This window comes from Symphalangus syndactylus, chromosome 19, assembly GCF_028878055.3.
Source record: "Symphalangus syndactylus isolate Jambi chromosome 19, NHGRI_mSymSyn1-v2.1_pri, whole genome shotgun sequence".
In the NCBI taxonomy this organism is placed as follows: Eukaryota; Metazoa; Chordata; class Mammalia; order Primates; family Hylobatidae; genus Symphalangus; species Symphalangus syndactylus.
In genome coordinates this window covers 56,468,212-56,494,557 of record NC_072434.2, presented here as the reverse complement: position 1 = coordinate 56,494,557, position 26,346 = coordinate 56,468,212, and the positions used below count along the sequence as shown (strand labels likewise).

Here is a 26,346-nt window from a genome sequence, read left to right as displayed (position 1 = left end):
CCAGACAGGAATGCCTGAGACAGAGACCTACAGTCTGTGAGATACAAAAAAATTGCCACAAAGTGGGTAGGTGTTTGAGAAAATTGGGAGTCAGGCTCCAAAGTGGCTGTTAGCCCAGAAGATGGTCTGTTCTCTCACTTAATATCACGAAGGCTCTCCTATTGCATTTGTGAGCATTAAATCGAAGGCAGTTAGTAATAGGAGAGATGCTCCTCATGGGCACCAGCAGTTAGGACCCAAAAGAGACAGTAATAATGGCTGCCATTTATTGCCTACTGCTTTAAATATATTACCTCTACATATGGTAGACAACACGATCATCTTTTTACAGAAGGGACAACTATGGCTCAGCGAGATTAAGTGATTTTTCTCAAAGTCGCCCAGCTCACATACAGCATAGCAGAATTGATACCCAAGTTGGATCTGTAGCCTGCACTCCTTTTAAATCTCTTGCTATCTTCCTGTAGGTAGGACAATGAATGAGACATGCCACAGCAGCAGAAAGTCTTCACCTTGGGGTGAAACTCGAAGTAATTGTAGATGGAGAGATTGAGGAAGAAATAGAACTAGACCGGGAGGCAGGAAACTGAATGGGTGTTGGTATTTCTCTTACCTAAGCCTCCTCGTCTATAAAATGGGGTTAATAACCCACACCCTGCCAACTATCTGGAGTTTCGGGGTGGATCAAGTGGGATTTTATATTTGAAACCACTTTGCAAATTAAGTCCCATATAAATATGTTATTAATTGGTATATTAATTAAATTATTAAATCTCAGTTATAATAATGAAACTTAGAAATTACTGTTAATTAGCATTAATCAAAATGTATGTTGGTGGTAATTATACTAATTAAAATTTTTGATAATAATGATAATTAGCACTGATACTGAGAAGTGGTCTGCCAAGTGTGGACTAGCGTGAAACTGTAGAGTAAACATCCCAAATGAAAGTTGGCCCAAGGATACAGAAGCAAGCTAATGAACCTAGCCGAAACTGAACAAGAGAAACACATTAGCCTTGCTTTCCTGGTCTGAGAGTTCTGCTGTGCTGAGGTGAAAAAGACTGATAAATACCCAAACCACCCATTATTGTACAAGCATATGAGTTGCAATTGTCCCTGTGGTTGTCTGTTTATGTATCTCTCTGTGTAGTAACACTTTGCTAGTAAGTTTCAGCATATTGATCTGTTCCTGATTCCACGACCGTGCCATTCTCTAACATGCCACCTACCCATCACACTGCCCATGGCTCCTGACAAACCCAAGATCCTTCATGTCCTAATCCATGTAAATGATCTTCAATGAAGCCTTTCCAGACTTTTCCTGAGATACTAGGAATCCTTTTCTTTGTGTTCCTGTTCACCTTCTATAAGCTTTTACTATGAAACTTACTATCTCAGCTCTATCACATATAAGTTGTGTTTAAGAAGTTCCTTACTTAAAATATGTTTATGCTTCAGTTGTCTCATCTATAAAATGAGGATACTAGCAGTACAGGCCTTATACAATTGTCTTGGTAATTCAATCAGATATGTAAGACTTTCAGAACAGGATTAGACATATAGCACTCAATTAATGTTAACTATTACTATTATTGTTGTTGTTGTTGCTGTCCTAAGGATGTGTCTCCATATCTATTGCTCTGCCAGACTGTGAGCTCCTCTATTTTGTGTTCTTATCATTTTTGCTTACGTCTTTCATGTTATTAAAATGGAAATGGATGGAGGATTTTCTCAGGAAACTTTATAGGCAAGAATAAAGGCAAGGTAGTGGAAAAATTGTTGACCATGAAATCAGAAGATTTGGTTTAATCTTGCCTCTTCTAGTTGCTTAGTCATTGACTTTGTGCAAGTCACTTTTTCTTATAGGACTCAGTTTCCTCATCTAGAAAACCGGAAGTGATGACCTCTAGCCTACCTTCGTGACAGGCTCCATTGTGAGGTTGGAATGAAGACAGATGTGAAACCGCTTTGTAAACTGAAAGGCACTAATCAAATATAAGATACTTTTATTATTATTTGAACCATCTGGAAGTTGTTTGGACTTACAAATTGATAGAATCAGTCAACACTTACTTGACTTACACAGAGAGTTGTTGTTATGCTTGGGTATTTTTTTTAAGCCCTTAACGCTATGCGCATTGCAAGCCTTTCTTCATATTCACCCCCAATTTGGTAATTTTCAAGTTTTTGTTTCCAAAGATTGAATGATAATAGGAATTAAAATGAGAGCCCAGGTTGAAACTTTACTAAAGATGTTCGGTTTCTATTTTCCTTAACAAAGTTTTTAGAGCCCCAGCTAATAGCTAGTTTATTAAATGCAGCTCAGTTCATAGGGTTTCTTGATGTGCTGGGAAGCCTCAGAGGTTGCTGTGAGATAACAGAGTTTAGATTAAGATGGCCAGTAAATTTGGGAAAGAGAAAGGAAAATATAAATATAAAAAAGAATACTGAATTGGGAGTTGAAATTCCTAAACTCTTATCTTGTCCTACAGCCCTGTAGGTTGGATGTATCCCCTATCTGGGCCTTATTTTTCTCATCCGTAAAATGTAGATAACCTCCTTCCATTTCATTAGCCTTTAATGCACAGCAAATCACCCCAAATCTTAGTAACTTGAAACACCAGGAGTTTGTCTTACAGTTCTGTGTTGGTTGGGCGGTTCTGGTGATTTTGCCTGGGCCCATTCATGGAGCAGCATTTAACAGGTGGGTTATTTGAGATCTAGGCTCAAGAGACACAGCTAAGATTCTGAGCATCTATATTTGTATAGTGTCTTTCATACTTAAGGAGTAAGACTGGGCCTTTTTACATGACAATGATGTTCCAAGAGGGGGAAACCAGAAAATAAACAGTCTCTTGTAGCATAGCCTCACACAGTATCAATTCTTCCATATTCTATTGGTCAAAACAAGTTGCATGGCCAGCCCAGAATCAAGGGCAAGGAAAAGAGAATCCACCCCAACGGTTTGTTGGGAGGAAGGCAAAATCAAACTGCAAAAAGGAACATGGTCACAGAGAAACACGATTCTCTGGAGGGCCATTTTGTAGCAGCCTAATACACATCTGTCCTACCTTAAGGGTTATTTACAAGCAGATAAGCTAATATGTTTAAAGTCACTTTGTAGAATATATGAGAATATAAAGAAAAAAATTCCAGACAAGTGATAGAATTAGAATATTACCATTTTGCAGCCCACAATGAATTAAGGCTTTAAGCATCAATGGCTGCTAACTTCACAAAAAACAAGTAGAAATTATGTGCCTACTGAGGAGGAACACAATGCCACCTATAAAGTTGTCTTGCTAAAATGAAAAAATTAAACCTGAATCTGATCAAACCTCTAGTTACAACTACTAATTTTCAGGAACTACAGAAAACAGAAGAACATGTTAAACTGTACCAAGGAGTTACAATCAGCAAAACCCAGAATGGGAAACACTACAGGGAAATAACCTGTTATATTTGTTATTTTTTTTTTTCAACAAATAAATTACAAATGAAGAAAACAAGATGGAGAAGAAACATATATATTAAAATTATGATGTGGGGAACTTACTGGATCCTGATTCAAATTAACTGTTTAAAAAAGTATGACATTCTGAGACCACTATAAATTTTTAGATGTCTTAGATCCTTGGTGATATTAAAGAATCATTGTTAATATTAGACATAAAATGGCATTATGAGTATGTATTTTTAAATACCCCTTATCTTTTAGTGTGCATATTGAAATATTTACCTGTGTAAGTATATTACAGCTGAGATTTATTAGTACGAAGTGGCAGTAAGTAGACGGGGGTATAGATGGAGAAAGAGTGCCCAGGAGTTGATAACTATTAAAGCCACATGATGAATATGTGGGAATTTATTATACAATTTTAGCTACTTTAGTATGTTTGAAATTCTCCATAATAAGTTTTTATTTTTCAAAAAAGAGTGAAATACCAAACTAATTTTTAGGAGCTACAGAAGACAGAAGAACATGTTAAACTGTACCACAGAGGTATAATCAGTGAAATTCAGACTGGGAAACACTGCAGGAAAACAACCTATTACAAGAAAACGACAGACCAATATCTTTCATGAACATAGATGCATAAGTCCTCAACAAAATATTAGCAAATGGAATACAACAATGTATAAAAATAATTATACACTGTAACCAAATCAGACTTTTCTTCCCCAGGAATGCAAGGCTGATTCAACATTCAAAATTCAATTAATATTGGCCAGGCATGGTGACTCATGCCTGTAATCCCAACACATTGGGAAGCTGAGGCAGGAGGATCACCTGAGGTCAGATCAACCTGCACAACAAAGTGAGACCCAGTCTCTACAAAAAATCTTTTTAATTAGCTAGGTGTGGTGGTATGTGCCTGTAGTCCTAGCTACTCAGGGCACGGAGGCAGGAAGGTCACTTGAGCACAGGAGGTCAAGGCTGCAGTGATTTATGATTGAGCCACTGCACTCCATATTGGGTGACAAAGTGAGACCGTGTCTCAAAAAAAAATAATAATTAATGTAATCATCACATCAACAGGCCCAATAGAAAATTACATGACCAAATCAATAGATGCAAAAAAAGCATTTGATAAAACCCAGTACCCATTCATGACAAAAACTCTCAGTAAGCTAGGAATAGAGAAGAACCTCCTCAAATTGATAAATAATATCTATTAAAATAAACTATAGCTAATATCATACTTAATAGTGAGAATGTAGAAGTTTTTCCACTAAGATCAGAAACAAGGCAAGAATGTCCCCTCTCACCACTCCTTTTAACATCATAATGGGAGCCCTAGCTAATGCAATAAGACAAGAAAAGGAAATAAAAGGCAGATTGGATGGAAGAAATAAAACTGGTTTTGTTGGCAGATAACATAATTGTCTATATAAAAAACCTGAAAGAACTGGCAAAATAAACTGGAACTAATAAAAAATTGTAACAAGTTTGCAGGATACAAGGTTGATATGCAAAAGCCAATTGCTTTCCTATAGACCAGCAATGAACAAGTGGAATTTGAAATTAAAAACACAATACCACTTTCATTAGCACTCCTAAAATTGAAATACTTAGGTATAAATCTAATGAAATGTGGATTTTGTAGCTTTCCTCATATAGATTAATTGTAACAAATATACCACTATAATGAGAGATGTTGATAATGGGGGAGGCTATGCATGTGTTGGTACAGGGACTATATGGGAAATCTTTGCAACTTCCTCTCAATTTTGCTATGAACCTAAAACTTCTCTAAAAAATTGTCTTCACAATATTTTTTTTATTTTTTGTAGAGGCAGATCTTACCATGTTGCCCAGGCTGGTCTTGAATTCCTGGCTTCAAGCAATCCTCCCAACTCACCCTCCCAAAGTGCTACGATTACAGGTGTGAGCCACAGTGCCCAGCCAAGAGAGAGGGTTTTTTAATGTTCTCACCACAAAGAGATGATAAATATTTGAGGTGATGGATCTATTAATTAGCCTGATTAGATTACACCACAGTGTACACATGTAATGAAACATCACATTGTGTCCCATAAATATATACCATTATTATTTGTCTTTTTTTTTTTTTTTTGAGATGGAGTCTTGCTCTCTTGCCTAGGCTGGAGTGCAGTGGTGTGATCTCAGCTCACTGCAACCTCCACCTCCCGGGTTCAAGCGATTCTCCTGCCTCAGCCTCCTGAGCAGCTGGGATTACAGGTGCCCACCACTATGCCCAGCTAATTTTTTGTATTTTTAGTGGAGATGGGGTTTCACAATGTTGGCCATGCTGATCTCAAACTCCTGACCTCGTGATTCGCCTGCCTCAGCCTCCCAAAGTGCTAGGATTACAGGTGTCAGCCACCACTCCTGGCCTACAATTATTATTTGTCAATTAAAAATACTCAAAGGCCAAGGTTAACCACTTAGTCTTATACTTGCATGAAATGAAATTGTGCTAACTGGTGCTAGCACCAAAAGGCCAGGTGTTCACTGTGTATCAAAGGCCAGGTGTTCACTGTGTATCCACAACATCTAGCACAACACAATGATCATGGTAGCTGCTTTACTTTTCTGGCTAACTTCTCTCTAGAACATCTGTGTCTCTTGAACTCTTCTTGCGCCTGATCACCCTGTCATAATAAGCTCTTTGCAGTTCTCAATACCTACCATGTACTTATCAACTTCAGGCCTTTGCATGTGCTTTTTCCTTTAGGATTCACTTCGGAGAATGCCTCCACCCCAACCCCGCTGCATTATGAGGGGCCACTTTTTTATCACAGTTCTGGTAACCCTGTAGTTCCTTGTTTCTGATCATTACCTGTGAGCTCTTTGCAGACCTGAGTGGTCTCACTTGTACCCCCAGCACCTAGTTTGTTGCCCAGCACATAGCACAAGCTCTGCAAATATTCCTAGACTACTACATTTAATGAATTCTATTTGTTCCACACTAAGAACTAAGGTCCTTTCTGAGCACATGATTGGAAAGTAGATAAAAAGTAGTAAAGACAGGGACTTTTAGGTGGGAAGTTGTTCATATTACTTCATTTGCAAGTGAGGGACACCATGGATTCTTGACTTTTCTGTTTGGCAGAAAGGTCTTTGGGCATGTCTAAAGAGAATATTTGAAAGCCGAAGAGTGGAGATAAAACTATAAAACCTTTAGAAGAAGATACAGGAGTAAATCTTCATAGCCCTGGATTATGCAGTGGTTTCTTAGATATGACACCAAAAGCACAAGCAACAAGGAAAATATACAGATAAACTGGACTTCATCAAAATTAAAGACGTGTACGCTCTGTTCAAAGGACACCATCAAGAAAGTGAAAAGTCAGCCCCTGAATGGGAGAAAATATTTGCAAATCACATACAAATGGCCTCCAACTTATGATGGTTTAACTTGAGATTTTTTTTTTCTTTTTATTTTTTTTTTTTTGTTTGAGATGGAGTCTCGCTCTTTTGCCAAGCTGGAATGCAATGCAGTGACTCAATTTTGGCTCATTGAAACCTCCGCCTCCCAGGTACAAGTGATTCTCCTGTCTCAGCCTCATGAATAGCTGGGACTACAGGCGCACGCCACCACGCCCAGCTAATTTTTGTATTTTTGGTGGAAACGGGGTTTTACCATGTTGACCAGGATGGTCTTGACCTCGTGGTCTGCCTGCCTTGGCCTCCCAAGGTGCTGGGATTACAGGCCTGAGCCACCGCACCCGGCCTCAACTTGAGATTTTTTAACTTAAGACGGGTTTACCAGGACATAATCCATCCTAAATTGAGAAGCATTTGTATCTGATAAGGGACCTACATCCAGAATTATAAAGAACTCTTAAAATTCAATAATAAAAAGACAAAAGATGGTCAGAATCTGAACACGGTTCTCCAACATGGCTAATGAACACATGAAAAGATACTTCATACCTACTAGGCTGACTCACAGACACAGTACAAGTGGTGAAGATGTAAAGAAATTGGAACCATCACACATTGCTCCTAGGATTATAAAATTGTGGAGTCACTTTTGAAGTTTGGCAGTTCCTCAAAACTTTAAACAGAGTTACCATATGACCCAACAATTCCACTCAGGCATATATCCAAGAAAACTGAAAACAGATGTCCACACAAAAACCTATGTATGAATGTCCACGGCAGCAGTGTTTATAATGAGCATAAAGTGGAAATTTCAAAAGAGCTAAAAGAGTGTTTTCTGCATGTCCAGCAACTGTTGAATAAACAAAATGTGGTTTTTCAAAAAAAAAAAAATTGTCTTCAAAAACAAAAGAGTTGGATAAGGAGTCAGACAACCCAGGACTGGAGTAGCAGCTCCCCTAGCTCCTCTCCTTAGCTGCATATTCTTAGGAAATTCATTTCATTTCTCTGAGCATCCAATTCTTTGTCAATATTCACCCACCCCCTCATAGCCATTATTGTCTAATGATGCTGTGAAGCTCAACTGAGCTCATGAATGCAAAAGCATTCTATACACCATGAAGGGCTACACATATGGAAGGAACCGCTTTGTTACTATCACTATGACCTTGAAAATAATTTAGATCTTTTGGCCCCTGTGGCTCCCTTAGGAAGAGCATCTCTCCATGCTTGATCTGCTCCCATGAGAAATTAAACACATGGGCTCAAGAAGCTCTGCAGGCAGTGGATATGAATTTGCCAAAAGATCTGAAGAATATTTTTAAAATTTCATCTTCTGCCTTTATCTTAAACGCAGATTGGGAAAACTTCTGCTTCTGGTCAAGATGGAGTAAAAGATACTGGATTTACCCTCCTGCCATATATAATCAAAAACCAGACTATGTATGTGAAATAATGGTCTTCAAAGCAGTGAATATCAGGCAAAAGCAGAGAGTAATCATTAAGGTGTGAGAAACAAAAAAGCTGAATCCCTTGATTGCCCTGGTTTACTTCTTAAGAGAGTTTTCAGACAACAAAAAGAAATAAAAGACATCAAGATTGGGAAGGAAGATGTTAAACTGACTTTACTCACAGATGACATGATCATCTATGTAGAAAATCCAATTGATTCTGCCCCAAAAAAAGTATTAGAACTAAATGAGTTTAGCAAGGCTGCAGGATACAAAATCAATAATCCAAAGATCAATTACATATCCATATACTAGCAAAAAAATAAGAAATTAATTTTGTATTTTATTTTTGTTATTATTTTATTTTTTATTATATTTGTCAATGATTTATCTTTTATTTTGATTCTTTTTATTTTTCTTGTTTAATCTTTTATTATTTTCCTTCCTCAGAACAGAAATTAATTTTTTAAAATTCCAATAGCATCAAAAACATTGAATATTTAGGGATCATATTTTTAAATCTATTAAACACCTATACACTGAAAACGCAAAACACTGCTTCAAGATGCGAAAGAAGATCTAAATAAATGGAGCAAATTCTATGATCATATGTTAGATGACTCAATATTGTTAAGATGTCAGTTGTGCCCAAAGCAATCCATCGATTCAGTGTAATGTCCATCAAAATCCCAGAAGAATATTTTAAATAAATTGCCAAACTGATTATAAAATTTATATGGAAATGCAAAAGATCTAGATTACCCAAAACAACTTCTAAAAACAAGAATAAGGTTAAATAACTTCCGCTATATTTTTAAGATATGGTTTTAAGACTCCCTATAAATCTATATTAATCAAAATAGTAGTATTTTCACAAAGAGGCAAATAGATCAATGGAATGTGTACATGTGTGAACATGATTTTCAACAACAATGCAAAGGCTATTCAGGCAAGAACATTAGTCTTTTCAACAAATGGTGCTGGAAAAATCAAATATGTATCTGCAAAAAAAAAAAACTATTTAAAAGAATTAGCTCAAAATGGATTATATACCTAAATGTAAAATTTTTAGAAGAGAACACAGGAGAAATCCTTCATAATCTTGGGTCAGGGAAGAAGTTGTTAGATCTAACACTACAGGCAGGATCTATAGAAGAACAAAGTGGGCTGCTGGCTGTATGAGTCGCTCTGCTAGTGAAGTAATTACCAGGTGGTCACCTGGGTCCTGGAGAAAAAGCAAAGACTAATGAAAATTCCTCTGTAAAATCTTTACAGCTCTCTGAAGTAAACTAGATTCATTTGGGTTTTCTGTTACTTCACAGTCTTAAAGGCCATATCTGGGGCGGGGCGGGGTGGGGGAAACAGTTCCTTTTTAGTTCCTTCTTTTTAGGAGTAAATTCAGAACTTTTTTTTTTTTTTTTTTTTTTTTTACCATTTACCAACAATCCTGCTTGCCACCCGCTTCCCGCCCCACTACCCATTAGAATTCTTTCTCAGCCTTTTGAGCAATGAGGAACTATTGTTCAGGCTTTGAAAGCTTCCTCTTACCTCCAATATCCCTGCCTTACTATTTTTGCATAACCATATGTCCAACCACAAACAAGACAGTAAGCCTTTTTAGGTCTCAATTTATAACAAAGGGCTAGGAAACCTGATTTCCAGACTTGTTTTCAGCTCTGAAACCCTCCTAAGCTGATTCCCTGCCAAAAACATTTTGCAATAAAAATCATATATGAGAGCTAGTGTTATAATCAACCAAGTAACTCTACAATTCGGTTACACACACGCACACACACACACACACACACACCAGGTTTCTTCTGTTTATTTCCAGGTTGCATCCAAGAATAGGGGTGATCACTGTTATTGCCCATATCAATAATTGAGTTAAATACAAGCCATAGTGGAATGAAATCATATTGGATTTAGAGAGACAGGCTCCAAGGTGTCTGCTAAATAGCCAATCACATGTAGACTTGACTCATGGCTAGAATCATTCACTAAACTAATATTTTCTAAGCACTTATTATGCCCCAGCTACTCTGCTGAGTGTTAAAGATGTAGTACTTATATTCTAGAAAGGGAAACAGACTCTTCCCACCATTGTGGTGCCTTTGTACATGTATCTCTTCTGCCTGGTTTCGTCTTCCTCTCCTATCTTCACTTGGTCAGCTCCTACTTTTCAGTCAAAGAATCTAAATGTGGCTTCCTTAGAGAGGGGTTTCCTGACCTTAAATTGAATTAAGTTTTCCTGTTATTTATTTCCTTATATCCCCCTTTATTCTTTTCCTTCTAGCCCTTAGTATAATCCATATCTATTTTGTTATTATTGCATCACTTCACAGTTGTAGAAAAGAGACATTTACTCAATATTTGTAGACTAAATGAATGAACAAATGAACAGATTAAAGGCACAAAAAGGGATCTTGGGGAGCTCAGGAAGGCCTCCTGGAAGAAGCATTCAATCTAAAGGGTGGTAAAGATTTAGGTAGGTGAAGAATGAAGACAATGGGCAAGGAGATGTCCATTACTCACCTTAAGTTCATAACTTTTCATCTGAGAAATGACCTCCTAACTGATTTTGAAATTTCCGGTCTCTTCCATTGCTTCAGACTGAGTTATTATGTTACAAAGTCAATTACATCACATCACTTAAGGTCTCCAAAATGTAATCAGCTCTCTACTGAATGACAGCCAGATTCTCCAACACGGCACTGCTCCCCTCACCCAAATGGTCTGGCTTTCACCTACCTGTCTGTATCTCACTAACTCTGCCCATTTACTTCATGATGCACTCATCATGACCAAACTCTTCCCCACTGACCAAACGCATCCTGTTCATTTCTATTTCCATGCTATGCCCTGTACTCCACCCTCCCTCTTGAAGTTCTCTTCATCTGATACAAAAGCAATACCACACCTTCTCTGTGGAAATTTCCCTGGTAAGTCTCCCTTCCTCCTCTGAACAAATCTTTCCTCCCTTTCTGCTTCTACTCCCCATGTTTAGCCTTCCTTTTTGTGCACACGATTCTGCTTAACATCATGGTTTATATTCCTGTCTTTCGGTAGCATGTGAGCTTCTCCAGGTCAGAAGCAGCTCTGAAACTCTCCTAATGTAAAATAAGCCCTCAATAAATGTTTGCTGAATTGAATGACCCCTGATCCATCCACACAGGAGATCTACTTCTGTTGCCCTTAGCTTCTGACAGCAGGCCCCTACAAAAGCATCATGATGCCATCCTCTTGAAAACCAGACTTCAGCCTTCACTCCAACTCCTCTAATTCAATTTACTTATTCATAAAATAGTTATTGAGCACCTATCATATTTTAGACACTCTTCTCAGCACTAGGGATGCAGAAAATAAATCTTTGCTCCTATGTTTACTTATATTTAAATGGGTGAAAGACAAATAATAAATAAGTTAGTATAATATGAAGTACATCAAGTTATGAAAAATACTATGGGGAAATAGCATAAAAGGAGATAGAGTATACATTTTGTGCTGGGGGAGAAGGAAGGTGATACTTTAAGGAGTGTTCCTCCAAGACCTCTTATGGAAGTTGCCTTTGGAGCAAAGACTCAAAGGAAATAAAAGAGTGACTAGAGGGATACCTGGTGTAGAGCATTAAAGCAGAAGAAACATCGAAGGCCCAGAGGTGGCAGTAATGTTAAGGGTCCAAGTTAGAGAAAATGATCATCTGCTACAGTCAATGGCCTGAATGTGTCCTCCCCAAATTCATATGTTGAAACCCCAACCCCCAATGTGATGGTACCAGGAGGTGGGGCCTTTGGATGGTGATTAGATCATGGGGGGAACCCTCAAAAATGGGATTAATGTCCTTATAAAAGGGACCCCCAGAGAGCTGTCTTACTCCATAGGAGTGTATAAGAAGTTGGCTGTCCACACCCCGGAAGAAGGCACCTACCAGAACCTGATCAAACTGCCACCTTGATCCCAGACTTCCAGCCTCCAGAACTCCTGAGAAATTTAGTGATCGCAGCCCAAGTTGTCTAAGTCACCCAGAGTCGTGTATTTTAGGATCAAGTCTGATGCATGTGTGGGTAAAGCAGTATAAGTGAAGGAGATGGTGGGAGCAGATGAGGCCGGAGATGGGAGGTGAGAGTACAGAGCATTGAAGGTCATTGTAAAGATGTAAAGATTGACCTCTTCTCTGTATGGGATGGAAGGCCATTGGAGATTTTGAACAGCAAAGTGAGATCAACCGGCATGTATTTTAAAAGCATTAATTTGCTTGTGGAGTTGAGAAGAGTCAGCAGGGGAACCAGAACAGAAGCACAGAGACCCATTGATGAAATCATTTAGGCACTAAACAATGGCGGCATAGCACAGAATGAAGGCAGTTGTGGGATAAGAGGTGGGCAAATGCTGGGTGTATTATGAAAGCACTTGCTGACAGATTAAATGTGGGGATTAGGAAAAAGAGAGGACATGGGAAAGGCAGTAAGTTTTCTGGTCTGAGCAGTTAGATGAAAGGGGTTAGTGTTTATTAAAATGAGGAAGATTCTGACAAAAACAGATCTTGTGCAGGGGCAGGGGGATGCTGGAGTTCAGTTGCCAGAAAGCTGAAGTCAGGTTCTTTTATCACCCAGGTGAGATGTCAAATTGGCATTTGGAAGAAGAGTCTAGAATTCACAGAAGAGGCCCAGGGCTAGAAACATAAATTTGGAACTTGTCAGCATAACAATAACATTCCAATCAATGAAACTGGATGACATTGTCAAAAGGGTGGGGAGAGACAAAGAAGATGGGGCCTGGGACTGAACCCAGGTACACTTTGATATTAAAAGGTCAGAGAGTTATAAGGAGCCAGCATAAAGGAAAACTAGCCAGCAAGCTGAGAGGAAAACCAGAGGAGTGTGGCATATAGCTAAGTGAAGAAAGAATCAACGAGATCAACTGTTGGACCAAATAAAAAGTGGGCAGACAATTGACCATTATGTTCAACCAGGTAGAAATTGGTGACCTGGACAATAAAAGTTCTTATGAACAATGGGGTGAAAGCCTCATTGGGGGAAGGCTCTAAAAAGAATGGGAGCAGTAGAATTGCTGACAAAATATAAGGTTGCCATTTATTTTGGTTCACCCATGGCAATCTCAGTTTTCACCCATAGTCCAGTGTTCCATGCAGTTAATAGTTTCTCTGCCTGGATGATAAATTACATAAGAGTTCTAAGTCTAGATAGCTCTGTCTAGATATATATTAAATACTGCATGCTTTCATCCATGCAACAGTGCACTTTTCCATTTCTAGCTTTCCTGATGTAAGTAAATGCCAAATCTCTCCCAGCCCAGAGAGCAAAGGCCTGGAAAACTCTCCCTAGGATGATCTGTTCTCAACCAGAGCTAAACAAAGAGAATCACCCAAGAATCAGGACCCTGCCCTCAATGATTTTGATTCAGTTGGTCCAAGGTACAGTCTAGGCCTGCTTCTCCTCCTGGAAATTCTAATGTTTAGCCAGGGATAAGACCACTGCCCTAATTAATGAAAAAGCAACAGGTCAGTCTGGTGGAGGTTATTATAGGTCTCACTTTAGCAGTCTCTTCAGAATTTTCCTCCCTGTCCATCCCCATTGTCAACGCTCTGGTTCATACGGTCATTTTCTCTACCTTGGACTATTGAAATTGCACTTCAAATCGTATCTCTGCCTCTGGACTCACCTCCTTCAATCCATTTTTTCTCATTTTACCAACTGGTTCTTTTCAATGGACTCCATCCTTCCTTTGAAAACTTCTGATGTATCCTTACTGACTTCAGGTTGAAATTTAACTTTCTTAAAATGTCATTCGAAGTCTTATCAATACACACTCAAGAAAGGGTAGTGCAGGCAGACTCAAGAGATATTCGCACTGTGGAGTTTGAGTTTTCCACTTTTATGGGTTTCTTTAGCCAGGAAGATTCCTGGAAAAAAGGTGAGGATATCTCGGAACTGTGATGATATTCATTTTTATACCAATTATAGGTGTTCCCGTACTGATATGGTGCTGGTGGGTGTGTGATTTAATGTGTTAATGAGCATATAATGAGGTCCTAGGTGAAAACTAGATCAATTCCAGTGCCATGTTGTGTCCAGTCGGTCTTAGCCAGCTTGGTCCACACCCTGGTTTTTCACAGTCTTATCAGCCTGTAGCTTCTGCAGCTATTTTAACAGTTTCCTTTTGCTAGTCATGTGAAACTGCTGCCTGGAATTTTCTATTCTCCTGTGACCACCCTGTATCATTCCTGTCTCATTTTCCCCACTGCAGAGATTTCCATCCCTTTATTCTTAAGGGTCAATGAGGGAGAATGTTAGTCTTCTGTATCTACTTCCTGCTGATTAGGGGTGATGGCCATGCCTAGTGAGGGCATGGAAATCTCTGTTTGCCTGGTCTACGTGTTCCCAGCAGGGGTCATCAAAAGAGTCTGAATTCAAGGCAGCAGTTAATTGGAATCCTTGCATGACCATCTTTTTGACATGGAACTGTTGCAACCTAGAAGACACAAACTTTACAAGGAAGCTAAACAAACAAGGACCAAACATCAGTAGGAATAAGATAGCTATTAAAGGTCCCAGGAAGTTAGGAACCATGTTACACTTGGTAGGTACCCTTTGATGGAGTCCCAAATGGCTTGAGTAGTTGGGGTTATTGAAATTATGTAGCCAGGTAGCCTGTTGGTAAATCTTTTGAACTTGCAGTTCAGCTAACCCTGATTGTTAATATAAGAACAGCAGGTATAGATTACGTGCAAACCCCTCCTAGCAGTTCATGCTCTGGCTCTGCTAGGGCCTCATACAATGGCTTAGTAATAAGCCCAAATCCTGGGATCCAAATCCTGCAAAATCCTGCCATACCCCGGAAAGTTCTGAGTTGCTTCTTTATTTATGGATGTTTCACCTTTAAGATAGCCTCCTTTCTGAATGGGTAGCTTTTAAAGTCCCATTCGAACTTTAAGAATTTCTTAATCTATGAGTGTAAGGAATTTCTCATTTAACATATGTATTCCTGAGCACATTTTGCTCAGGCAAATATTGTAGTAAAGGGAAAAGAGGGAAAAAATTGGGAGTTAGTGCCCACATCTCTCTCGTCTTCACCTCATCTTTGCCTACACCCCAGTTCCACTCAGAAACTGTGTTTGTTTCTCAAACACCTTATGTTCCTTCACCTCCAGGGTTTTACACATATTATTTCTTGTCCCTGGATTACTCTTCCTGGATTATTCTTCAACTAGCTAATTTCTTCTCATTCTTTAGATCTTAGCTAAGTGATAAACTCCTCTGACAAGTTTTCCCTGCCACCTGTCACCTCCATCTTCACGACCCCCGCCAAGTCTGGATGGAGGGCCTTTCACACAGCATCTCGTAACTCTCTGGGCTTCCCTCACTACAGCCCTCATCACACTATATTTTACTTGTCACTTTACAGGCCAATGTTTCCAACTAGACTGCCAGGGCCATATCTATCTGTTTCAAGGCTCAATAATTCTTTGTTGAATAAACAACAATGTGAATTCAATCTAAAGGGTTACGGAAATACCTTTTAAAAGCACTAAAACTTCACAGGTGCAGAACTCTCCTTCAAACTGTGGCAGCCCCAAGGATGTCACATGTATTTCCCACTTGGCTTTGCCCCATCCTCATTGATGGACGTATGCTCCATGTTGGCCCTGATGCCTGCAGCTCGTGATTCATGCTGAAAGCACATCTGAAACCCTCATCTTTATAGCTCTTTTCTGAGAAAATTACCCAATCTGGCAATCTTTCTGGCCCCAAGGATACTTGACAGATCAAAACGAACCAGGCCAGATGGAAGTGGGAAATGAACTCCACCATCAAATTGTCCAATGCCTGAAAAATGTTGGCTTTGAAACAATGCAGGTCCTCTCGTGCATTTCCTAGAATCAGAGGAAGGTGTTCTCTGCTGGGTCAAGGCAGTGAGGCCTCTGTGTTCCTGGCTGAGGCCCCCAAGTGAGCTCCATGTCCACAGCAGAGCTCCCTGCCAGGTGGAGTGTCACAGCTGTGGAATCAGAGAAGTTGTGCAAGAGGAGAAGGAAGTTTTCCAACTCAGCAAAAGAACAAGTCTTGGAGACCGAGCTCAGGGAGAGTGGGAATCCAAAACAAGGCCAAGAATTATGAAATAATGTACACGTGGCAAAAACTAAGGCTCTTTAGTAACTGCAAGATCTAGAGGGAAGTGAATGAGCAGAAAGTTGGGAGGAAGAGTGAGAGTGGTCAGGAACACACAAGGAATTCCAGTGCTTTCTTACAACCTGACATTTGTTGCGAAGTTTTCTACAGAGTTAAATTGTATGTTAATGTATTCACCAATCATTTATGCAGCTTTTGTGCTTCACATAACTCTCTGGATCTGCACTGCTATCCTAGGTTCTATTATTATTCCCATTTTAGAAATGAGAAAATTAAATTTCAAAGAGGCCCTCAAGTGGTCAGGTCAGGCCTTATGCCCAGGACCTGTATTATCCAAAGCCCCTGTTCTGGATTTGAGCCTGCCCTAAATTACCTTATAAGCTGAGCAATCCTGCGCAGTCTCTTTCCTCACATGCAAAATGAGAGTGGTTTTTTTTTGTTTGTTTGTTTGTTTGTTTTTTTGGAGACGGAGTCTGGTTCTGTCGCCCAGGCTGGAGTGCAGTGGCGCGATCTCGGCTCAACACAAGCTCCACCTCCCGGGTTCACGCCATTCTCCTGCTTCAGCCTCCCCAGTAGCTGGGACTATAGGCGCCTGCCACCAATGAAAGAAATAATTGATATTAAATGATTTCAACTATAAAGCACTATGCAAATTTGAGTTGCACGTATTTGTTTATTTGCTTGTTTGCTTGTTTATACACTATTTTATTTCACAATGAGGCCTGTGTGAGACCACACACAGTAAAATAACACTGTATGATAATTTGAATATTCATGCAAATAGAAGTACAGAGCAGATACGATTTTCTGCCTGACAAATCTTCATGCAGAGTCTACGCACACAAACAAACATAATGACTCCAAAATGCAATGCAGAATAAAACATGCTGCATGGCCTCAAGAATCTCAGATTCTACAAGAGAAAACAGAGCAATAAATAGGCCTTTTTAATAGTACATTCAGCACTGCTGAAAAGAAAAACACAGCAACTTGCAAGTTTGGGGACTGTGACAGCACATCTAACCCAAGAAAGCACCCCTGGGATTTCTGAGCTGTTTCCTGAAAAATAGACGGGGTTACAAGGCTAAGCCTGGAAGTGAAAGAGGAGCAGCGTATTCACACTCAGGGCAAGAGGGTGTGCTGGCTGGCAGGGCTGTGGAACTGAAAATAATTGGCCCAGCTGAAACTTAAGTTATAGAGGCAGGTGGGATATATGTGATAAAGTTGCCTGACCTGAAATAATCCCTGGCTCTGCTCACAGATGTCCCCAGTCCAGAACACACTGAAACATAGTGGTGTCTTCCAGAGCCTGATGCCTCACTCAGATCTATTCACTTTTCTAGTTGCTCCTATGTGTATATCAACCTTAGCAACCTCTTACCTACACCACATCTCATTTCTCTTATAAGCAAAGACAAGATACCTAAGGTTTAATTAGGCTATGCCCATTTCTCTTGTTTCTTGGGAAGCTTAATGCCTAATGGTTCAGGTGTTAGGTTCTGGAGTCAAACTATCCCATCATCAAAGTCTGACTTTGCCAATTACTTGCTGCATAACATTGGGCAAATCACTTATCGTTTCATGCCTCAGTTTCCTCATCTGTAAAAATGGGACAATAATATCACCTACCACTTAAGGTTTGTGTGAAAATTAAATGGAAAAATGCATATAAGGGACTTATAACAGTGCCTCACACATAGCAATTACTCAATAAGTGTTACTTATTATTATTATTACTTCACAAATTAACTTCTACAGTACCAGACACTTTATTTCTTATTTCAATTATAGCCTATGACTGGGTTCATTAGCATAAAGAGTAAGAATGAGAGAAAATATACATAAGAATCATTGATTAACATGGGGAAAGAACACAGAGCCCAAAAGCCCAGACCATAAAGTCTCACTCGCTGCTATGGTACAGTTTCAAGTGTGACTTCCAGTTTCCTGGCAGCCAAAGCACAAAGGAGAGCCAATCCATAATTATTTCCCCAGGATAATTCTAAAAGAATTTCTTCCATGGGCTTCACGCAGGAGGCACTGTGTGATATAGTCAACAATATTCGCAATGCTGTCCCAATGTGGGACAGAGGCCATGAAGACATAACACAGCTTGATTCTGCACAGTTCACTGACCTTCGGATGGCTCCGCTTGATTCCAAAAGGGAACCTTAAGCACCTAGAGGGGTGAATGGACTGTTTACCTTCCAAGATCCTTTGGAAAGACCACGTCCCTCAGCCAGTACTAGTGAGGTAAGAATAGGTGGAGAGAAATGAAAACCCTGCTCCCCAGGGAGGAGGAGTGGATGAGGTGAGCCTGGGGTGGATGAGGTCTTGAATGATGGTTAAGGGTTTTAAAGTAAATACTTTTAGCAATGTTGCTCCAGCAGTAGCGTATGACCAAAACAAAATGGGGAAAGCAGTTAGGAAAGGGTTGTACTTACCTAGGTAAGGGATACAGACCAAAACCAGGCTGTGTCAATGGAGACAGTTGCCAGGAGATGGGTCTGCCTCATGCAACCTGCTTCATGGCTACAGTTTGAAAAGGTCTCCACTGGGTTCACACTTGGAAAGAGCTGGCAGAGACAGTGAAAGAACAGGCTCAGAGAAGAGGATTCAGTCAGCAGGAGACTGCGTTAGAACCTCTGGAATTAAGACAGCCAGCACCTGTTTTGCCTCTCATTTGCTGGGTGAGCCTGCCCACGTCACATGTTCTCCCACAGCAGCAGGTGATGTGCCTGTGCAAGGATCACAGCGCCACTTTGAGCCTCTACTCCCTGCTAGCCCCAGTTTTATGCACTGTTCTTACATTTTTTCATTTAATGCCCAAGTAGCCCTAGTCATTTGATATTATTATCCATATTTTTTTTTTTAGATATTTGAAATACAACTTTATTCTGATTCTAAACGAAAAGGAATGGGAATGACAGTAACAAACAAGATTTCACCACTGAATATTGCGATGTGACTGTAGCAGTCTTATATTTGAAACTCAAGGAGTCAACTGCGTTCCAAAACAGCTAAATATGCAGGTCCAAACAATGAAGGTATTTTTTAAACTGACACATTCACTCCGAAGCCCACTCATCTCCTTCAGCATCCCACAGATGAAGCACACGTTCCGCTTAGCTAGATAATAATGAGGTGGCACACACGCTGCACTGCTGACATCACAGGACAGCTGCCTATAAAACTAGATTTCTGACGCTGGGCTCCATCTTCATTCTCACAGGTCATCATCCTCGTCCGGGAGAGCAGTTGTCTGAGCAACCTCTAAGTCGTGCTCATACTGTGCTGCCAAAGCTGGGTCCATGACAACTTCCGGTGGGGCGAGAGCAGGCATGGCAACAAATTCCAAGTTAGGGTCTCCAATGAGCTTCCTAGCAAGCCAGAGGAAAGGCTTTTCAAAGTTGTAGTTACTTTTGGCAGAAATGTCGTAGTACTGAAGATTCTTCTTTCGGTGGAAGACAATGGATTTCGCCTTCACTTTCCTGTCTTTAATATCCACTTTGTTGCCACACAACACAATGGGGATGTTTTCACACACCCGTACCAGATCTCTATGCCAGTTAGGCACATTCCTGTAAGTAACTCTCGATGTTACATCAAACACTATGATGGCACACTGGGCTTGGATATAATAGCCATCTCTCAGTCCACCGAATTTCTCCTGGCCGGCTGTGTCCCATACATTGAACTTAATAGGTCCTCTGTTGGTGTGGCACACTAGGGGATGAACCTCAACACCCAAGGTGGCTACATACTTCTTCTCAAATTCACCAGTCAAATGACGTTACACGAAGGTCGTTTTTCCAGTACCACCATCACCAACCAATACAAGTTTGAACTGGACCTGGGGCTCTCCCTGCGCAGCCATCGCGGCGTTCCTTCCAGAAGCGTCTCCGCGCCCGTCCGACTGAGTATTATCCATATTTAAGGATGAGAAAACCGAGGATCAGAGGGGCAAATGGGGTTACCCAAGGTGAGTGTCAATTATCATTGTCAGAAATGTTTATGACTTCATGTTTTTATGTTGCCCGAACAAACCCTCCAATATGTTTTCAGGTCAATCAGCAGTTACTGACACAAAGTTGTTCTTGCCCTCTTGATGGCTAAAGTCCCCTGAAACTATTGTCCTGCATGCAAGCACCAGAGGCCTTAGACTGAATGAATTTCCATAAACAGAAATAAGACAGAAAAGGTGGCAAGCTGTGGGTAACACTAGGGCTTTGCCACCTCCCATACTCCTTTTCCTCTGGTCTTTAGCTGGCCTTTTAAAAATAATCCCAAGTAATTGTCTTGCCAGCACCCAGGACGGGCAACTCCGCAATGACCCACTGTCAAGTCCTAAGAAAAAGCAAGCTGAGACCACAAGCAGTGTGGGTCACTCACAGAATTCTCATTCCCAGAGGAAAATGTCCATCACTTTCAGCCCTCAAAAAAGCAGCTACTGTCCCAAGTCATGAATCCTCTAGAGCAACAGCACCTGTTGGCTGTTTTCCTGTGAAATACGAAGACAGGAATAGGGCTAGAATGGGCTGTTAATTCATTTAACACCTAGGTGCTGAGCCCCAGCTCAGCAAATATCCTGAGCAGCACAGTGGTAGAAGGAGCAAGGACATCAGAATTAGGCTAAACCTGGGTTCAAATCCCATCTCGGCTATCTAGTACCTCTATGATCTTGAGTGAGTCATCTACCCTCTTTGAACCTCATATCTGTATCAAAAAGTAAAAATAGCAATGCTGAAGGGATGGGGCTGATCAAGGAATATCTCCTGTTGGAATAAGGCAAACCAGAGGGTCAGTATGCAGAGGCAGAAAGAGGCAGGGTTTACAATTAAACTGACTACGGTTCAAGTCTCAGTTTCACTACCTGTGAGCTCCAGGCCTTGAGATCTTACTTAATACATTTCACCCTCCATTTCCCCACTACAAAATGGGTTAAGAATGCCTTCCAGAGTTGTTATGCTGGTGAAAAAACACTTTTGCAAAGCACCTGAAACACAGCAAGTGCTCAAAAAGTAATGATTCTTATGGTTTACCAGATGCAATGTTAGGCACTGGGAATGCAAAGATGAACACCCAGTGATGCACCGTACCATCAGAGCGAACTAGTTAAGTCACATCTCTGCCGTTCTCTTTCCTTATTCATAATGTAGGGTAACACTCCCTTCCCTGCCTCACTAATGATAAAAGTAATAACAATACAACAATAGCAATCATAATACCTAACACTTATTGAGTAATTACAATGTGCCCAGGCATGTTACCAAGTGTATTACATGCATTATTTCATTTAATCTTTATGGCAGGCAGAATGATGGCCCCCAAAGATGTTCATACCTTGATCCCTAGAACCTGTAAATATTACTTTACATGGCAAAAGAGACTTTGCAGATGTGATTAAGTTAAAGATTTTGAGGTGGGGGATTATCTGGATGGGCTTAATCTAATCACACAAGACCTTGAAAGTAGAGAACTTTCTCCAGTTGGAAGTAGGAGAGATGAGGCAGAGGGGGAAGTCAGAAAGAGTCGAAGTATGGAAAGGACTTGACATGTTGCTGGCTTTAAAGATGGAGGAAGAGGCCACAAGCCAAGGAATGCAAGTGGCCCCTAGAGGCTGAGAACAACTCCTGGCCAACAGTCAGAAAGGAAACAGCAGCTTCAGCCCTATACCCACAAGGAACTAAATTCTGTCAACAACTTAAATGAGCCTGGAGGTAGATTCATCCCCAGAGCTTCCAAAATGGAGCACAGGACTACTGACACCTCAGTTTTAGCCTTGTAAAGCCCAGGGCAGAGACATGGCTAAGCCACAGAGCTGTGAGATTATACATGGGTGTTATTTTTAAGGTACTAAGTCTGCGTTATTTGTTAGAGCAGCAGTAGAACATAGAAAATCCTCAACACAGCCCTGTGAACAAAGAATCATTAGAATTCCCATTTTACTGGGAAACTAAGACAAAGAATGGTTAAATTCACCATGACCTTACAGTTAGTAACTGGAAGAGCTTCTTGATCCATTCTGACTCAAGAGCTTTTGTTCCAGAAGACAGTCCATGGAGGCTCATAGCAAGTGTTCAATAAATATTTGTGAAATAAATGGGCGAATAGATGGATGGATGGAGAAATACTGGGAAAGAAAATGTTAAGGACATAGAATTTTCAGGCTAGGCATGGTGAGTGATGCCTGTAATTCCAGCACTTTGGAAAGCCGAGGCAGGAAGATCACTTGGGACCAGGAGTTCAAGACCACAATGCACAATATAGTGAGACCCTATCTCTACAAAAAACTTTAAAAATTAGCCAGGTATGGTGGTGTGCACCTGTAGTCCCAGTGAGTCAAGGAGGCTAAGGTGGAAGAATCACTTGAGCCCAGGAGATTGAGGCTGCAGTGAGCCATGATTGCACCACTGCACTCCAGCCTGCGTGATGGAGTGAGACCCTGTCTCCATCTCCTCTCCAAGAAAGAAAGAATTGTCACTTTTGTTTCATTAAACAGAATCCCCATCTGCCATTTCAAGAATAACCTGAGAAATAAGAGGCAATTTGAGCAAAAAGCACTGGAACAGAAATCAGGCAGCCTGTGCTGTCTTCCTTTTACAATTCACTTTCTCTGTGACTTAGACCAGTATCTGTACCACTCTGATCCTGTTTTGTCATCTGTAAACTAGAAAGTGTAAACCTGGTACAACCTCCCTCTCATGGGTGCCATAAAGTTCACATGGGACACAGAGATGGAAAAGGAGTAACAGTGCTGTACAACCCATCACTCTACTTGGTCATTCAGTGACTTCTGAGTGCTTTCCCTTGCCCAGGCAGTGAGAGAGGTGCTGGGGATACAGCAATGGGTGACACAGGGAACTTGTCACAGCAACAGATGCAGAAACACGTCACTAAGGAACACATGCTGGACAAGGACAATTCTGAACTAAGGTGGTGGATGAAAGAAGGAAGCGTGCTAAAGTCTAATCTACATGATGCTTAGTGTAGATTTCCCAGGTAGCTGTGGCAGTTTAAAGCCTCTGGAACTAGATGAGGTGTTTAAGGTCCTATTCAGCCAGGAGAATAGTGTGACCAACCCTTCACAAGGTATGTATGTTGCTGGGGTGGGTGGGTAGATGGGATCCAGGAGGACTTTCCAGTAAAAGTTACATTTGAGCCACCTTCTAAAAGAGGGATAGGAGTTGGCCAAATGTATGTGGGAAGGGAGGATCTTTTAGCCAAAAGCAATAGCCTGTCAAAGTCATCCATGCCCTGTTCAGAAATCGACTAAGAGTTAATGGGTAATCATCAGGGATGGTGATGAATACCCCTCACCTCCTCTCCTTTTAAGCACATGTTAAGACAGCACTATCTGGCTGTTTTAAAGTTAGGTAGGGCCTGGGACTGGCTTTGGCTGATGAAATGTGAATAGAAGTGACAACTGTCATTTCTGCAAGGAAGGCTTTTAGAGTCAGTACCCACCCATTATGTGACTGGAGATACTAGCACTGTCCATTGGAAATATAATGTAAACCATACATTTAATTTGAAATTTTCCAGTAGCCATATTAAAATAAAAGGTAAAGAGAAATAGGTGAAATTAATTTTAATAATATAGAAAATATATTAACCCAATATATTCAAAGTATTTTAATATGTAATCAATATATAAATTATCAATGAGCTTTTTTTTTTGTACTGAGTCGTTGTGAGATGCTGTGTGTAATTTACACTTACAGAGCGTCTCAGTTTGGACTAGCCCCATTTCAAATGCTCAGTTGCCATATGTGTCTGGGAGCTACTGTGTTGGACAGCACAAGAGTAGCAGGTAGAGATCCTGCTACCTTGGGCACATGAATGAAAGACACATGAAGCAGAGGCCCCAGCCTACACCCAGTGAACATGTAGCATAAGCAAGACATAATCCACTGAACTTATGTTCGTTATTGCAGCTTAACTTCTCCCAACCTGCACACACCTGATGTTTCTAAAATATAAAGCAAACCAAGGGAGGCTGCAAAGTGAGGCAGGAGTCAGTGCTAGCCTTTTATGAGATACTCAAGCATTTAGATTTTATCCTGAAGGGATGGTAATGGATTTTATGACATGATCAGATTTTGAAGGGTCACACTGGAAGCAGGGAAAATAAATAGGGGACTGGTCCAGGCAATGAGGCTAAGTACAAAGATGGAGGAAAGCTCAAGTAGAAAGGCTGACATGCAGTTCCCCATCAACCTGCATAAGAAGGGGACTTTCATGATCAGTGTGAGGGGACCATCAGCATGGCCTCCTATGATCTGCTGTGGCTTCAGTTTCATTTGTAGCTGTTGGCTACAAGGAATTATTCCACAGGTGCACCATGGTAGACGGCATGGCTCTCATGAAGTATTCTGAATCCATTTTCAAGGTAATTTTCCTCTTATTTTTCTTCCAGCCCAGGCCAGACTTCAAAACCTGCAGATTTTCAAGCATCCCAGATGGGGTGGAGATTTTTTCCTCCTATAATTTTTCCCCACAAATAATGTGGCTAAAGAATAAAAGCCAGTGATTGTTGGAATAATTCTGTACCATCCACGGAAAGGGGATCAGAGACAGGGGTGGGTAGGGAAGACTGTGCAGATAGATTGGTATTTATTTGAAGTCATCATATCAAAATATATTCCATGGAATTTGATCTATTGTATTTTGACAATTCCAATTGTTTATCTTTGTATGTGGGGTAGAAGTGAGTGTGGGGACAACTCAAGACTGCTACAGGCTGTTACCACGAAGAACTCCATAGGAAACATTTTCGTGAAATGAGAGTAATAACCACAAGAAAAGCCCGTTTAAAAATTACTTTGAGCCTCTTTTCTAAGATTTGTGTATTAGAATGCTTTCTGTCGCAGTGATTTTTGTATCATTTAATCAGGCTTGGTTGTGAGCAAGTCACAGTAATATGGGGACAGAACCCTTGCACAGGCTCACAGGTATCACAAATGATTTGTTAACTGCTATGTAATGATGCAGACCTCTGAATAGGGCTGAGTTCTACCACTTAATTTCTGTGTGATCTTGGGCAAATCTGATAACTTTCTCAGCCTTGGTTTCTTCATCTGTAAGTGGAGGGCAATAATCCCTATCCTCTGGGGGTGGTTGTAAGGATTGAGTGGGAAAACTGTCATGTTATTACATCTGAGTAAAGAAGTACATGGATTCAGAGCCAATAGATTTAGGATAAAGATCCTGTTCTGGCACTTGCTGATCACATGGCCTTGAACAACTCACACTCATCATTTGTCTATATTCTATAAAATGGGGTGACAGCACTTCCCCCAATTAAACAACATGGTGTATTTGACATTTAATTTAGACTTTGCCCTCTAGAAAATGGTCTGAGTTAGGGATCAAAGTGCTGGTAATTCATTTTGTAGGTGCAAGCCAGGCAAGGCCAGTGTGTCAAAGAAAGCAGAAGTGAGGGAGAAATGTTTGGACGAACATGAGGTATGCTTGGATGTGATGCAGCTCTTCACAATGAGCTGCAAAGAGATGCTCATTCTACAAAGGTTTGTTCAGTTCTTCAGCAGATATGACTTTCCAGAAGGTTTTCAAGCAGACACCACAACTCAGAGCACTCTGCAGAAGGGATAAAGGAGAGAAATGCATCTGCCTCGCCCATCCTGGTCTCTTTTTTCCCATTGGTCAAGTACACCCATCAGGGAGCTAACTGCCCACATATCTGGGTTGTGTCACTTAGCCCCTAGATAGCTGATCAGGGAGCATTTCAACTCTCTCAATGGAGAGGTGCCTCCATATGGCTCAGCCCAGCTTGTGGGCCATCTGGGCAAGGCAGGCCTGGGCTTCATGACCTAAGATGGCTCAGGGAGCTCTGCCAACATGGCTGGACCCAGATGCTCCAGCTCCTTCATAC

General features: G+C 40.7%; 1 protein-coding gene across 1 annotated transcript; it reads right to left on the bottom strand.

Moving 5' to 3' along the window:
* Positions 1–19,532: 19,532 nt before the first annotated feature.
* On the bottom strand, positions 19,533–20,366 carry LOC129458195 (GTP-binding nuclear protein Ran-like). Its single transcript, XM_055233895.2, is given in 1 exon segment — positions 19,533–20,366. A coding segment is annotated over 1 exon segment (651 nt). The 5' UTR covers positions 20,329–20,366; the 3' UTR covers positions 19,533–19,677.
* Between the last annotated feature and the right edge of the window lie 5,980 nt (positions 20,367–26,346).